General features: G+C 41.8%; 1 protein-coding gene across 3 annotated transcripts in view; it reads right to left on the minus strand.

Annotated features, from left to right (window-relative positions):
* nr5a2 (nuclear receptor subfamily 5, group A, member 2) overlaps positions 1 to 14,939 on the minus strand; it is a 48,306-nt gene that overhangs the window by 18,933 nt on the left and 14,434 nt on the right. For all 3 annotated transcript variants that reach the window (XM_053854454.1, XM_053854455.1, XM_053854456.1), the window contains exons 5-6: positions 3,976 to 4,095; positions 502 to 649 (exon numbers count right to left, since the gene is read on the minus strand). In XM_053854454.1, coding sequence (XP_053710429.1) covers positions 502 to 649; positions 3,976 to 4,095 — 268 coding nt within the window. The remainder of the gene's footprint in view (positions 1 to 501; positions 650 to 3,975; positions 4,096 to 14,939) is intronic.

The raw sequence follows: 14,939 nt of genomic DNA on the forward strand, positions 1-14,939 counted from the left end.
GGCAGAGACAGAAATTACATCTCCTGGTGATGTCTGACCTTGGACACTCAGGTACACTCTCACATTCCATTTAACCCTTAACTTATTTTGCTACCTATCCCTTCACCTCTCCGACTCTGAATCCCCAGCTCCCTGTCTGTTTCCGTCTTGGGCTCCCTCTCTCCAGCAGTCTCTCCCAGCTCATCACATCTCCAAGTCCTTTCCCTCTCACTTCGCTTTCCCGCCTCACCCGCAAGGTTACATTAGCCAGGCAGACAACATTTAAGTATCTTAAAAAATATCAGGTCTACATTAAACCCCAAGGAACGCACTGCTTAGTCACTTAATAGACACAAATTGTATATTGTTTGATGTCACGTGTCTCAATTAAGCCAAGAAATACAAATATTTCTCGTCTAGCAGTTGCATCTTCTGCATTTATCTTGCACTGCATCAGACATCACCAGCCCAAATCACATCCCCAACTATGTAAAATAAACAAAAACCACAAATAAAACTCACCTAAGCTGAAGAGGACCAGAAACTTGAGGCAGACAAACTCTCGCTGGTCCAGTTGTAGGGAGCGAAGTTTAGCCACCAGTTCCTGAGCATGACTCAACAGGTTGTTCAGCGTCGCCCCTGCTTGCGATGCAATCACGGCAAAGTCCACCTGAAAGATGGAGACGACGTTGACAACACATACAATGTGCGGTATACATGTTTGTTTTTGCTTCATGACAACTTTACTTATAAAAAATGTTTACACTTCAGATTGGGAAACATATACTGCCATAAATAAACTACTTGTTCATGCATGCATAAGCAACATCATCATCTTGTTCAAGCCTCTTGGCACTTACAAAACATAAACAAAACAAAAAACAAAGTGAAAGAGATAAAGAGATGTATATAAAATAGTTTTTGAATTACAGATGGATATTTTCCACCAGTTGAAGATGACATTTTGAGATGTTTCTGAGGTAAATCTAATAAATGATTTGAGGTCTGCAAGTTCGAAAAGTGGGAAGAAAACCAACACTGTGAATCTAAACTGAAAATTTTAAATGCATTTAATACAGCTACCAAGAATACTGGTCATTGGGCGTATCAATTCATATCCAGTGAACTACGCTGATCAATATATGAAAATAAACAGCCCCACAGAATGATTGGCAGATTTAAAGGAAGTATAAAAAAAGTCTTTTGCAGGTGCACATTTATTTCTGCAGCCATTGCACATTTGGTTGGAAGGCAAGTCCTTAGCTGCCACTCACCGTAAGCAGCAGCATATTAAACTTTAATATTTATTGACAATTCATTACCATAATTGACTCTGCAAGTGGAAGAAGGGCTTGGCGTGAGTCGTACCTGAGTCCCACTGTACAGGCCAGTAGCTGTTCTAATAAAACAACATTTTAAAAAAACAGTGATATCAAAGATATAACTGAAGGGATGATTGCTGTGGTTCTATTTTTTTTTTCACGTTTATTATTCTCATTTCTCACTGCCTTCCCTCCCCCATTTGCAGCCTGCATTACAAGAGAAGAAAAGAATTATGGCCCAGAGAAAGTAGACACTGCCCCCCCCGCGTCTAAGGTGTCAATCAATTTACATAAAATCAACTGTGCATGAAATAACTTCATTGAAGGATTGGACTGTTGATGGTGACGCCTAGGGTTATTGCCTCCAAGCCTTAAGTAAGGAAAAAAAAAGGGTGGAAAAAAAGACTTTAATGTCACTATAGCAGACTTAGCACTAACCCCGGTGACCTGCGTATCAATCAATCAATCAATAGTGCTTTATTACCTCTCCTGCAGAGACATTAAGAGAGCACTGGTGAAAAGCAATCTGACCCCGTGAAGGGTTCGTGTTGAACATTAGAGATGTATATTTATGGACGAAGACGGCCTGATGGTCCCTTTTGTGTGAAAGGGAAGAACAGAAAAAAATCTGACTTGATGACACGGTTTAGCCCAGTTTTTGTTTGAAGCGCGAGTGGATTGTCAAGAGACGTTTGGTGGAATTCTGGCAAGAGTCCTTGCCTCATCATTCAACTTTGAATGCATTTTGATGAGTTCCACTTTCCTGTGATCCTGACAGTATAAAGAATTGTCACCCCCACTGAAAGTCACAGTCATGCCGACCCAATTTACAAAAACAAGGCCCAGAAGAATGAATAATAATAACAATGAAAAGTATATATTTTAAGGGCAATGCAAACTGTTTTTTTATGTATTTTATATTATGTTTCTTATACATATGTCTACATTATATTTAATATTAAAAAAAGCATCAAGAGCACTATGTAGCGCCAAATACTTCAGTGGTTTCAGTTTGTGTGTGTGTGTGTGTGTGTGTGTGTGTGCCTTTGCTTTGGGTGGTTTTACTACTGTCTTCTAAATATCCCTAGTGTTATCGTTGCGCTGTCACCCCTGGCCAAGCAGAGAATAATAGGAGATAATGAACTGTTTCGGAGCCTCACACACAAATTCACACTCTCACATGCACACGTTTCCCTCCCTCCCCTCTCTTAACACCAGCTGTTCATTAACCAAAGTATGCAAACGAAACCAGCGCTCAGCACCTCCCCTGACTGTCAAGCCTTTCTCCTCCTCCTCCTCCTCCTCCTCCTCCTCCTCACTGCTCTGGACTCCTAAAACTGCCTCGGACTCAAAACCATCTCGCCCTCTTTCCATTTCTTTACATTTGAGCGTCTCTACATCGCTGTAACTCCAACATTTTCCCTACACATTTACACCGAAGTTAGTGTGTGTCTTTCTCTTCTTTTTGATTCTGCTATTATATCTGACCTGGTCAATATCAATTATGATACCCCTATTGATTATGTCTCTTTTCTTGCCTTGGAAAACGGTGCTAATGTCCACCGCGCAAAAAGCCAGCAAATACTCAATCCTGCATTCAGCACACACCAACCTCTGTTGCTTCAATATTTATGCGGGCATCCGTTGTTGTAAAACATTTCGTTGGAGTGCATTGTTTTGTAGAGAAGCCAATTATTAATTTATGACACTTCATCTCACTGACTGCCCTGAGACTGGACAGGGTGTCTTCTCAAAGAGCCCATTTGTATTTTGTGTCTATTCTCTTTGTTGAGAGTTGCAGGCGTTTGTTTTTTTTTTTCCTCCCTCCTTGTGGGCTCACGTTTTTGACAGTGAGTGCAGCTGATTATATTCGTGAATTAGTGAAAAAATAAATGTGCAACATGACATTTAAATAATCCACAAATAAGATAAAAAATATGATTTTAAGATAAAAAAAGTGTATTTTGCCAAGTAACGACAAGGATAAAGGATAAAGAAAAAAACTACAACCAATCTACGTCATGCCCATCTATAATCCAAGAATATGGAATCAAAATAATGAATATCAGGCTATGGCTTTTGATCTATAACAGGGGCAGTGAAACTAGTGTAAGGGAAGTCAAGCCATAAGACAGAAGCAAAATAAGAAAATAATTTGGAAATTAATATGGTGTTTGATGATGTATATATATATTCTGTAGTTTAAAATAGATTCTATCAGAAATACTGGAATATGGTGAATTTTGAGAAGACTATGGGTCAAACAATGTGATATGGTGCTTTATTTTCAAGGTTTATTGTCATAATTTTAATTATGTTTGTGGGGAATGTTAAAATGAGCATAGTTCATGAAAAGAATCCAATTTAAAAAGAAAGAAAGAGCTCAAAAGCAAGAAATTACTTTCTAATTGGAATTTGAAAAGTTATGATTTATTATGAACGTAAAATATCCTTTGCCGTTTCGCTCGAGAGGGCCCACCTCTGATCGATGAAATGCTTGAGCTTTGAAACAATGCGAACAAGCTGCGACCTTGAGTCTAATGAAAGCGTGACGTCATTCTAAAACACATCTTTGCCTTGATAGTTCATCAGTTTACAGCGTTTGTTTTTTCAATCAAGTATCTGAAGCAGAATGACATATTTCATAGAGGCAAAAGGGGGTCCACACACTCACCTGCTGGCCAGTGACCAATAAGATGGAGCCTTCCTTAGCGTGCACAACCTGTCTGAAGACATGGTCAAGAATGAGGAGCTCACTCCAGCAGTTCTGCAGCAGCTTCATCTGGTCATCGACCTGGTCAAAGCACAGAAAACAATTTGGTGTTATAAGCGGTCTTAATCATCACGTTCATGTTCATAAAACACTTGGTGTGTGTCACAGGCAGCTGTTTGCAGGGTTCGCTTGCTCACGGGTCAATTGGTATCGATTGCTCACATTCTGCAGGGCTTTTTTTTCCATACGGAAGCAAAGGCATAATGACCCGTGTATCCACTCACAAGCGTTCTCATGCGAACATGTCCACATTCCCCTTTATCTGTTTGCCCATTGCCACCAGTTTCTGAGCGATCCCACTGGTGATAGCGATTGAGGAGCCTGCCAGTTAGTCCAGGGAAGTGCTGATGAAGCACTTTGGTAGCGAAACAACCCCCTCCATTGTAACATTTTGCCTCTTCTCATGGTGGACTGTGTTAATCATTATCCATTTTAGACAGGCTCAAACAAGAAGGAGACATTAGGAGGAATGGAATGAGGAAAATGCATGAGAATATCTGGCACTCGCCATTTTCCCAATTAACAAACCTTGTGCACAAAGTCCTTGGTCTCAAAATCTATAGCATTCTTCTTTCTTTGAGAAGCACTCTGTGATTCCAAGTATGTTGATCAATGCTGTCAACTCAATGTCACATTGAAGCTTCAAGTGAGGACTTATCAGTTCAATTTTAGGCTGGAGTTGAGCTTTGTATCCGGTGATGCCGGGTGAAAGCTGGTGAGGCGAGGAATGACTGCTAAGTGTAAGCGTCATATGCCTGTATCATTGAGAAAGGACATGTTGAGAAGATGGTGAAGGTCAGGTTGTTGGCGGGCAGCTAGTATGAACTCCCCATGTTTGGATGAGTGTCCTTTAACAGGCCAAAAGTAGTGACTGTAAAGTGCCCACTGAGCTGAAAGTACGTGGATGAATATAATATTGAACGGATATTGTTTTGTTGTGGGGCAAAAGATTTATAATAAAAGGAACTTTAGTAAGTGCGTCATTTCACAGCTCTAGTTTAGTGGTCCAAGTATACAAAAGCCAAACTTTTTTTTCCGTGTATTTCATTCTTCAAGGCTAATATGTCTATGGTACAAGTTCAAAAAGAAATTCATACGCCTTCATTAAACCAGCCAAGTTGACTGCATTGCGACTCTCCACCATCCCGTCCCGCTATCAAGTCCTGCGAAAGCGCTGGTAATTGTGCCTGTCTGAGTGCATGTCGCGAAGGATAAGTACATGTAAAGCTCAAGATCTTCAAACGACCCCCTGCATGTCAGAGCTGCCGGCGAGCAGTGGGGTCCTCATCAAAGAGCTGTCCTGCCTCTGCCTGCCTGGAAGCTTCCCTGTGACAAGAGGTCTGGTCATCAAAGGGGGAGCAGCTCAGAGTTGGTGACGGTGGGTGGTGGCAACTCGCAACGAGGGACACCCGCCAACAACACAGGCAGACTGGTGACAGGCAGACAGACATGAGGGCAGGCTCGGGTTGAGGTTCAGTTCGCTGACCTTTTAAGTGCCAGTGACACGCGCTGTTTCCTTGACAAGCTTTTCCTTTGCTCTGTCAAAAAAGAGCAACACTCGTGGCGCCTGATCGCACAAGATATGCAGCCTGCTCGGATAATATGAACTTTCTGACACGGAGGCGACGTCTGCTTTGACTTTGTTTCGCTGCATTGATAGCTAGCGCGGGCAGATACAATCATGGAAATCAGTCAGTAAATCACTGCCCTACTGCCACAGATGTAAGATTCATCAAAAGTTGACGAAAAATTCACCAGATAAGTTGACCACAGTGATGGTCATTACATTTACAAACATGAGGACAAAAGGAAAAAGTCAGATGAGAATGAAAAAAAAAATGGTTTTTGCTCTAGGAAAACTTCTCCACACTTTGAACTTTGTTAAAAGAAAAGTTCTGCCTTATACAACATGTTATACATGAAGTTTTTATATTTCATGAATTACTAATATATGTGTCTTTGAAATCTTTAATATCATTCAAAAATCAATCTGAGATTTAGCAGTAAAAAAATGAAATTGTGTGTGAAAATTAAAGTTCCTCAAAATACACAATTGGTTTTGTTTTTCAAGACAATCCAGAAATGACTTTAATATTATTGTCTAAAAACAGCAGACAAAGCTGAAGGAAGGAATTTCTACGCGCACAAGCCCACAATGAAAAATACATATCCTCCAAGAAACCAATTTAACACCTTTATGATCGTTCAGGCGCGTGGGATCAATGCCCGGATCAATCGCTTAGCCCATAGCTTTTGTTCAAAACCACTGGCTGAGATTAATGGGCTTTTCCAGAGAGAAAGGTAAGAGAACACGAGCGAGTGTGAGGGAGAATAAAAGTGCCAGACAGGGAATGACGGAGTGAGAAAAGACTTGGGGGGGATATTGAGAAAATAAAACATAGTGATTAAGAGCGGGCGATTTCTGGCAAAAGTAAATTAATTGGAAACGGAGCATTCAAATACTGGCTGACAAACGTAATGTTTATTCATAGCCCCCTGCTAAGAGCAGAGCAATTATCCTACTGTGTCGAGTCAAACAGACCAGTGCTAGAATGGCACCCGCTTTCTTGTGGCCAAGTCTTGGTCTCGTGCCACGAGCATTGTTAAGAGTTGTACGCTACGGCGGGCTTTAACGAGAGTACACAGCTGGATCTGATTTTAATAAGTACTTCCATTTTTGATGTGGACTAATGAACAGATTAATGGAATCTCCTTCTGTGGAGCTCTAATGAATGAAGATAGTCTTTTTTTTTTCCCTCATTGGGGAGAGAACACATGCACAGGCTGTGGGTTTCTCAGCCTCAAATGCCTCGCGTGTAAACAGTGGCTGCCATCTCTCTCTGTGTGCTGGATGAGAATCAATGGCGTCTCAGACAGGTGAGGTTTGAAGAGGACTTCAATGCTTGTGCCTCTCTTGCAGCCGTCCTTTGGTGCAGTCCTATCTTGGCATCTGTTCGCCTTGAGCCAAACAGGCCGTGTATTCACCTGGGAACGTGCATTAATTCACCTAGAACACTGTCTGTTGTTTCTCAAACTCTTAATTATGTCTAGCAAGAATGTACCTCAGATAGCTTGTTAACTTAATTCAAAGGTGACCCAGCTAGAATAAGAACCCAAGATGCGTCACGTGTGGTTTTATTTTCTCATCGTCTCTCGCCCTGATTGAGACTCAATGGAGAATCAGTGTCCCTTATATAGCCGCAATAAAGTCAATATTGGGTGTCAGCTCAAATGACACGGCGAGAGGCCTCTGGATTCCACTACAAATCATGTCTGGCAGCTAAACATTTTAAAAGCCACAAATAGAGTTACATCCATCAGGAAAAGGCAGTTGTGTGAGTGACAAAATCCTCAGGATGTTCCAGCTATGTGACCTGCCTGGACTGGAGCAGGGGATCCTGGACAACCGCGGTTTTACTATGTTCTACTGAAACTGGTGAGAACGGACGGAGCATTTCCCCACATGGGCTCCTGGTTATCATTGCTCTGAGTCCATTTGGGCTGCAGTGTATGGCGGCAAGGTGATAAGACGCTGGGAAAGTGAGCAGGTGGCCCAGAGACATTGAGGGAGGGGTGCGCGTTTGGAAGAAAAGAACGATAACAAGCATTTGAAAAGTGAGGTTTTTAGAAGGCTGGACATTCTGCACTGGTTGGAGAATCAGGATTTAGGCCAAGATCAACTGATGATAAATCAGAAAAACATCATTCACTGGGGAATAAAAACTTTTCTGCCAATCTTTTCATATCTATGACACTATATATATATGACACTACGGAGCTCCTGAGGTACAAGAGGAATGTCACTTATGTGCAACACTGCAGATTAATCCAATAATACCGAAATTGAATCATGAACTTTGACCATTACAGGTTTCATTTTTGTCTACTCTGCATGTGTGACATGTATCCACGTATTGTGTATGGCTTATAAGCATGTCATGTCAGTGGCACCTGTTTTCTGGTGGCATGTATTTCCACTACAAGATATCAGGTAGTGGAGCATGCCCCCATGTTGGGCTTCGGCTGAGCACACCGAAACCCTAGACTGTTATTATGTCCCTTAACAGCAATAGAGATGCCAGAGGCCATCTGTGAGAGCAAAAATATACAACTGTTTGAGGTTTTGTTTGATGACAGTACAAGTACGTGTAATTTGAATACTTCAACAACAAATAACAATTTGCGCAGTGATGTTTGATTCTGTGTAGTATTTAAGTGAAGCAAATACAAAGCACAAAAATACTAATAAAAGGAAGAGTATGTTTTGTACCTCAAATATACAAAAAAAGTATTTTGAAAAATACATATGTAGTTACTTTTTTCCAATAGCGCCATTCTATTCATGAACTCAGGAAAAAAAAAACTCTCTCTGGGGGTCTGTGTGTTGCAGAAGGAAGAACGCCTTGTTTTGTCAAGGTTGCTGACCGCGGCAACAAAACCTCCTGTGTCTGACATCAGTGCTGTGATTTGGCGATGCAGCAAGCACAACCAAACTTTGTTACTCTGGTTTGACTTCATGCACGACCAAAGCAAGACTCAATAGAGCATCAATAAAAAAAGACAACAAATTGAAAAAGAAGCTAATGTGTATGTGCTGGCACTGAGAGAATAGAAACGGCTCCAATGTGAATGATCCATTCTTCACTGTAGAGCAAGCCTCAAAAGGTGCACTGGTGAACGACAAGGTAAGAAAGAGAGAACAAATGAGGTAATGAGAAAGTGATGCGTGTACTGTAACCTCGTTTCTAAGGTAATCCATTACTGCGTGGCTTAGGGGAACACGTTTTTTTTTATTACACGCACGCTATTGTTTTCAGGGTGCCTCCACAGACAGACAAACCCCCACCTCACACACACACACACACACTTGAAATCTCGGGGCTTAGAGCTAAGAAGCTATCAACTAATTATCAAAAACACAGAGAGGCCCTAATCAATTATTCACATGAACATTAGACCACTAATACACAATCAGCCGGGAAACAGCAGCTCCCAAAAGGTCTTCTCAAACACACACACACACACACACACACAGTTCAATGCAATGATTTCACCCGCACACAGATCCAAATGCTTGACAGTAATAGCCACATCTGCATACTTCCACACAGGTTCCGACTCCCTTCCCGCCAGTCCACTCTCTCTTTCACCACCGATCTTCCAACGGCAGACGGAGAAATGCACCTTGTCCAAAAGTGATATGAATTGCATTAACACACTTATAAGGTTCCTGGCTGTGGTGAGTTACTGATGATAGAAATCCTATTGATCCTTCTACAACTCTCCCACCCCAGAGGACACCCAAGCAGAGCTTAATCTACCCAGCGATCCCGGGCTTTATGCTTCAGCCATTGGATTTCCATGCCGAGCAATCATTGTTTGACTTAATACTGCAATTTATCGCTTGCCGTCTGTGAGCTGAGTGTGAAAAGTGGGGGTGCGGTCTGAGGTGAAGATGGGGTTTGAGTGTGACTAAGTGCAGTTTGTGTATGGATAGGTGCATTTCACCAACCACGGTTCAGTGGGAGACATGTTTAAAAATGTGAAAATGAACTGAAAGTATCCTTCAATGCCAAAGAATATATGAGTTTAAAGAAACTTTAAGGGGAACTTAAACATATTTTCATCAATTTTAAGGAATCACAATGCTCAGTTGTTGACTGACAGACAGACAGAGTAAAAGGCCCCATCTTCCTTGTCTATCCGCCGATGGAAGCTGGCGGGACAAAGAGGAGACCAACAAGACAGCAGGCTTCCCCCTTCTCTATTATTCAAAGATGATATTGTTTTCTCAACTACATAACGCACTACCACAACTCTGCTTTAAAATGCAGAGACGACACACTTGAGAGCGCAGGAGACAGAGATATCCATTAGCCTTTCAAGCACTTGAATGGGTCTTTTATTCGCTGACGAGTTTCGGCAAACAGCTGTGGATCTCCAATCACATGTGGCATGGCTCCAGAGTTCACTAAGACCACAGCCCTTGATACACAAATTAAAAACGTAAATTAACTAATTGAGTGTTTCAGCAGCTCCTCTGATATGTAACCAGTCAGCATCAAAATCACAACACGGCGGAACAGATGGAGCCTTGCTTCTCCCTAAAGTGCATCTCCAGTCATCTCCGCTGGCAGAGGAGCATCTGTATTAGGCTTGAGGTATCTCTCAGTAGGATTTCTTTGTCAGCGTTGGGCCAAGTTGTTCAGCTGCAGGTGCAAAGTGAAACACAACATATGGTCCTAAAAGACCGAAGGGAAGGTGAGAGTCTGGGTCTTAAAACTGGTTCTTGTTGCGTGATTTTTAAAGTTCAACGTTGTTGTCATCACGTCCTCTTAACAAGTTCCTTTTTGATTTACAGGCCATGATTGTTTCACGTGGCTTTAAAGCCTATTTTATCACCCTGCCTGCGTGCAATCTTTAAAGAACTAGGAGAATTAATGCCTTTACTTCTCATATATGGAATCAGTTATGTACATGGCTCGTGCCAGATTTACAGCAAAGGCAGAAATTGGACATGAGAATAAGACGATATAATATGAGGCTAATAAAAGTTTAAGTTTAGTGTTGAAGAGAAAGAAAGAGAGAGATGAAAATTAAAACCAGCAAAGAAAGGAATGTGTAAAGTAGGAATAGGGAACAGGTGTCTTTGTCCTACTTTGCTTGCTGCTCTCAATCCATTTTCTCAGGGAGTCGTTGGCTGGAGAGCAGCACCATTGAATTTTTTTTCCTGTCGTCACAACATGACCACAATGTCTAGCGTTACACCTGTGGAACTCATATGTGCAAATTCAATCAGCCGTCTTAGCAGTGGAATAAAAATACACCCTGAGTCTTTAAGTGTAAAACTAGCTGCCTCTGTCTTATCTATTGTCTTCGGCCCCCGCCCCCATGTCCCCCCCCCCCCCCCCCCCCCATGTCCAGAATAGACAAGCCTCAAATAAGCATCCAAAATAGACATCGGAGAACAACTGTTGACAGCCAAGTGACGAAAGCAGCAGGCACGGGCACAACCTCCAGTCAAGTTGGATTACACTCGCATAATAGAGGCTATGAAAGTGGAACTTTTAAAAAATATGAAAAAATATGTACCTCATTATAAAAGTTATTCATCAAAATATCTGCTTTTTTAGCTCATATTTTAGGTCATATAGGTCATAAAGGCCTACATCCATGCAGAGACACAACACGGCAGAAACACATGGATTACAAGACGAGAATCATCCAGGTGTTAAAAAAGAGGATTCCTGAGATGACAGGTTTGCATAGCTCTGTGTGGTGAGTTTAGTTTAGAGGTTGGGGGTCAGCATAAGGGTACAGAAGCCACACCTCGGCTCCTCTGACCTCCAGGAAACCTAATCGGCCAGAGCTATTTAGAGGCAAAATGCCAGCACTTCTGTTTGTATATTTACTGCTCTTAAACCAACACGTTGCCACCCTGCCTGAATGTACATGTTCTTTGGACATCAATCATTGGGAGACATTTCAGTCGTGGGAGATCACGCTGCTGTAACATAACACAGAATATGTGAGCACTACGCATACTGAAAATGGACAGTTATTTCATATATGAATTGATGTTTTAAGTTTGGGTGTTCCAGAATTCTGGTTTAGGAAATCTGGTTTCATTCCAATTAAAATGATCATTCAGTGCAAATGCCAGACAATGACTTAAGAAATGTTTCAGTTTTTTTTTTTTCCTTTCAGCCTCTGCTACTAAAACAGTTTATCTAAGATGGCAGAAGTCAGAAGTAGAAAAGAGTGAAAGTGCTTTGTGCTGACAGAAAGTGTTTACACGTTTGATTTGTCAGATCATTCAACTAAATGCCACTTTGTTTATCTGCTTCCTTGTTTTCCACCTGCGACTTCCATCACAACTTCTTTCATTTAGCTGCTTTAACTGACAGCTGCCCACGTGTGCCAACAACTGTTTGGTGCCGGGGCCTGTGAGAGTCGCAGCAGTCTAGTCACCCACGACACTCTCTTAACAAGCAGCAATAAAAAAGGCTTTTACCTTGATCCTTCTTAAACAAGACTTAAACACTACCTACTCTTACTCCAATAGAAAGTGCTCACAAATGTGAATAGGACTGCGTTAACTTGGCTTGAAAATGGAAAACTGTACAGAAGAAAGTGGAGGCAATTTTAAGGTGTTCTTCGCTTTCTCCTGATTAGCCTTTCACAGAAGGGCCGCAGTGGTGGGCCGGGAAATATAAATGGAAGTTTTAAAATGCTTCCCTTCATGTTTTATCGGAATGACACAACAGTGTCAGTCAGTTTACACTACGGCGGCCTGTCATTGTCCTTAAGCCAGTGGGCTTTGACAGAGCGAGAGTTAAACACTGACCCAACGGTAGAAAAGGCTCCTGTGTTGAAATGATGAACAAGCAGAAGGAATGCTGTTGAAGTCCATCATTTCCTGCAGCTCTGAAAACCTCAACCTCATGACAGCCTTTTATCCCTCATCAAAGCAACAAGTGGATGAGCAGACTCGGTGAATGCTAAATTCTCCCAAACCCCGTCATCCCTCTCATAGGCAATCCCCCTCTGGGACAGGCAAAAGTAAATCTTTCCTTTTAACAAGTTTCCTGTGCTTCCTTCCGGCTTCCTGCGCTCCCCTGGGGTTGGGGCTTCAGGACTATAGCAGCATGTGCCATTGCTCTGTTTATATCTATCACGAGGCATTGACAAAGACACATTTTTCATCTTATATAGATAATATAGTTATCTATGATATAATATAGTTCATATAATATAGATAAAATAGTTATCTATTATAGTTATAAGTTATAATATAATAGTTATAACATACTGGGCAGTTTGTATGCCACAGTACACCGGGATCATCTGAAATAAGGGTAAAAAGTTTTGTCAATTAACTGGATTATAATTTGTATTTTTTTAAAGTATTAAAGTATTAATAAAACGTCATCTAATTCACCCCACTGCCTGGTATTTTTTTTTTCTTTTTCTTGACACATGGATATTGTGTGTCTGGATTTAAGCATCTGAACTGTTCTCGACTGTAAAACTTTTATGCGTTTACTCTTTATACCTTGGCAGGCTGCACACTCTGCTTGAAGCCCATCCAAAATCAACTTGATTCTATTGGTAAAGCCGATGGAGTTGAGAGTTACAGTATTCATGTAAAAGAGAGATTGATATCTTGCTAGCTTGTCAATAATTGATGAATGAAAACAGGCCTTTGTTCACCCTCAGCAACCTCCCCCTTAACCAGACTCAAACTTCTGCCCACTGTCACTGATCAAACAGATATTGTTACCACAAAAATAGCAACTTTAAAACGCAGACACACACACACACACACACACACGCACCGTACGCGTGTGTGACAGAAAGGCCAGCTCACTGACTGCGGAGACAAAGAACCAGCGCTAAAGATGCAATCTAAATGCAACAAGACAATTTCTGAAGAACCTGACTTGATGATTTGTTAAAGAACAGGGTGTTTGGGGTTTGTGGGAGGTGTCACTACTGTGTGCGTGTTCAGCATGTGTGTGTTTGGTGTGGCGATGACAGGGGGGCGTGTCATCTATCACTGGACAAATGCCGGGCTGCTGGGGTGAGGGTGTGTGGGGATTGTCTGCAGAATGGTGCTGCTGCTCAAATGAAATAATATATCTTTGAAAGCCTACGCCCCACACCAGTCCCCTGGCCCATATATCAAGACCAAGAGCGTCTGGTGGATCCGCTCCAGGCCCATTAACCTTCCACCTGTTCCCCCTATACACCCCACCTACTGGTCGTTTTTCCCCCTTGTTGTCCTTCAGTAGGCTTCCCCCTTTCCTCCTCTTGCCTGTGATCGCTGCCTCTCGTAGCCCTTTGCTCATCTTCCCATTTAACCCCCACACCTTCATCCTCCCCTCATTTCCTTCTCACTGACCTTCTCCAGCTGTCCTTCATCCTCTCTTCCCATAATCATATATACATTTCCTCCTGTATCCCGCATCAAACTTCTCAACACATTGACAGCTTGGTTGCTGGTAATCCTTTCCACCTACCCGATGCAAGTTTCTTTCCTTCTCCAGTGTGCTTCTTAACTGCAAAGTCTACTGTCATTATCAACTTGATTTGAAAAAAAACAACAAAAAAAACAATAAACTGGGGTTACAGGGTGTCAGGACGCATCATCCCTTCAGTTTGCAAGGTTCAGTGCTCAGTGGGGAGGGGATAAGCAGCGAAGATTTTGACCTCTCTGAAAAGGCCGTGTTCCCATCGTCTGTATGTAAACACACTAGGGCTGCACGATTATGGCCAAACCTTGATTATATTGTATATTATTTTCATCATAATAACCAACAATGTTGGTGTGACATTTCCTTGTCTCGTCTCTAAATTTGAATCTGGAGTCCTTAAAATTCATGTATTACCAAACTCAGTGAAGTTGGAGCACGGCAGCCAAATCTTAATTTTAGTGAACTGTGCTGCTCCAAAACACACCGTACACGCTTATTCATTTTACTATTTTTGACTCTGTTTCAAAACACACTTTTGCTGGCACCTTGTCAAATGAGTGGCAGCATGGGGAAACAGGAGAGCTGACAGTTAGTTTGTCGATATAAAATGTAATGTTTGGCTTCACGGTCGAACCTGGACAGTTATGAGAGTTTGCTGGCATTATCAATTGTTTAAAGTCATTGGCCTCAAAGCAGGTTAATTCTGTTTAGCAGATAGAGCACATTTGAATTGCATGGCCGTCTCTGACAGCTAAGCATCTCTGCCCCAGCTCCATACACAATACTTTAGTAAAAAAAAATGTTTTTGCATATTTAAATGTAGCAATAAATGTCCTCTGCCGATCATAGAAGCAGAGCTTTCCTCTCAATGCATTTATCCACTCCTGT

Source organism: Synchiropus splendidus, chromosome 1 (genome assembly GCF_027744825.2).
Source record: "Synchiropus splendidus isolate RoL2022-P1 chromosome 1, RoL_Sspl_1.0, whole genome shotgun sequence".
Classification (NCBI taxonomy): domain Eukaryota; kingdom Metazoa; phylum Chordata; class Actinopteri; order Syngnathiformes; family Callionymidae; genus Synchiropus; species Synchiropus splendidus.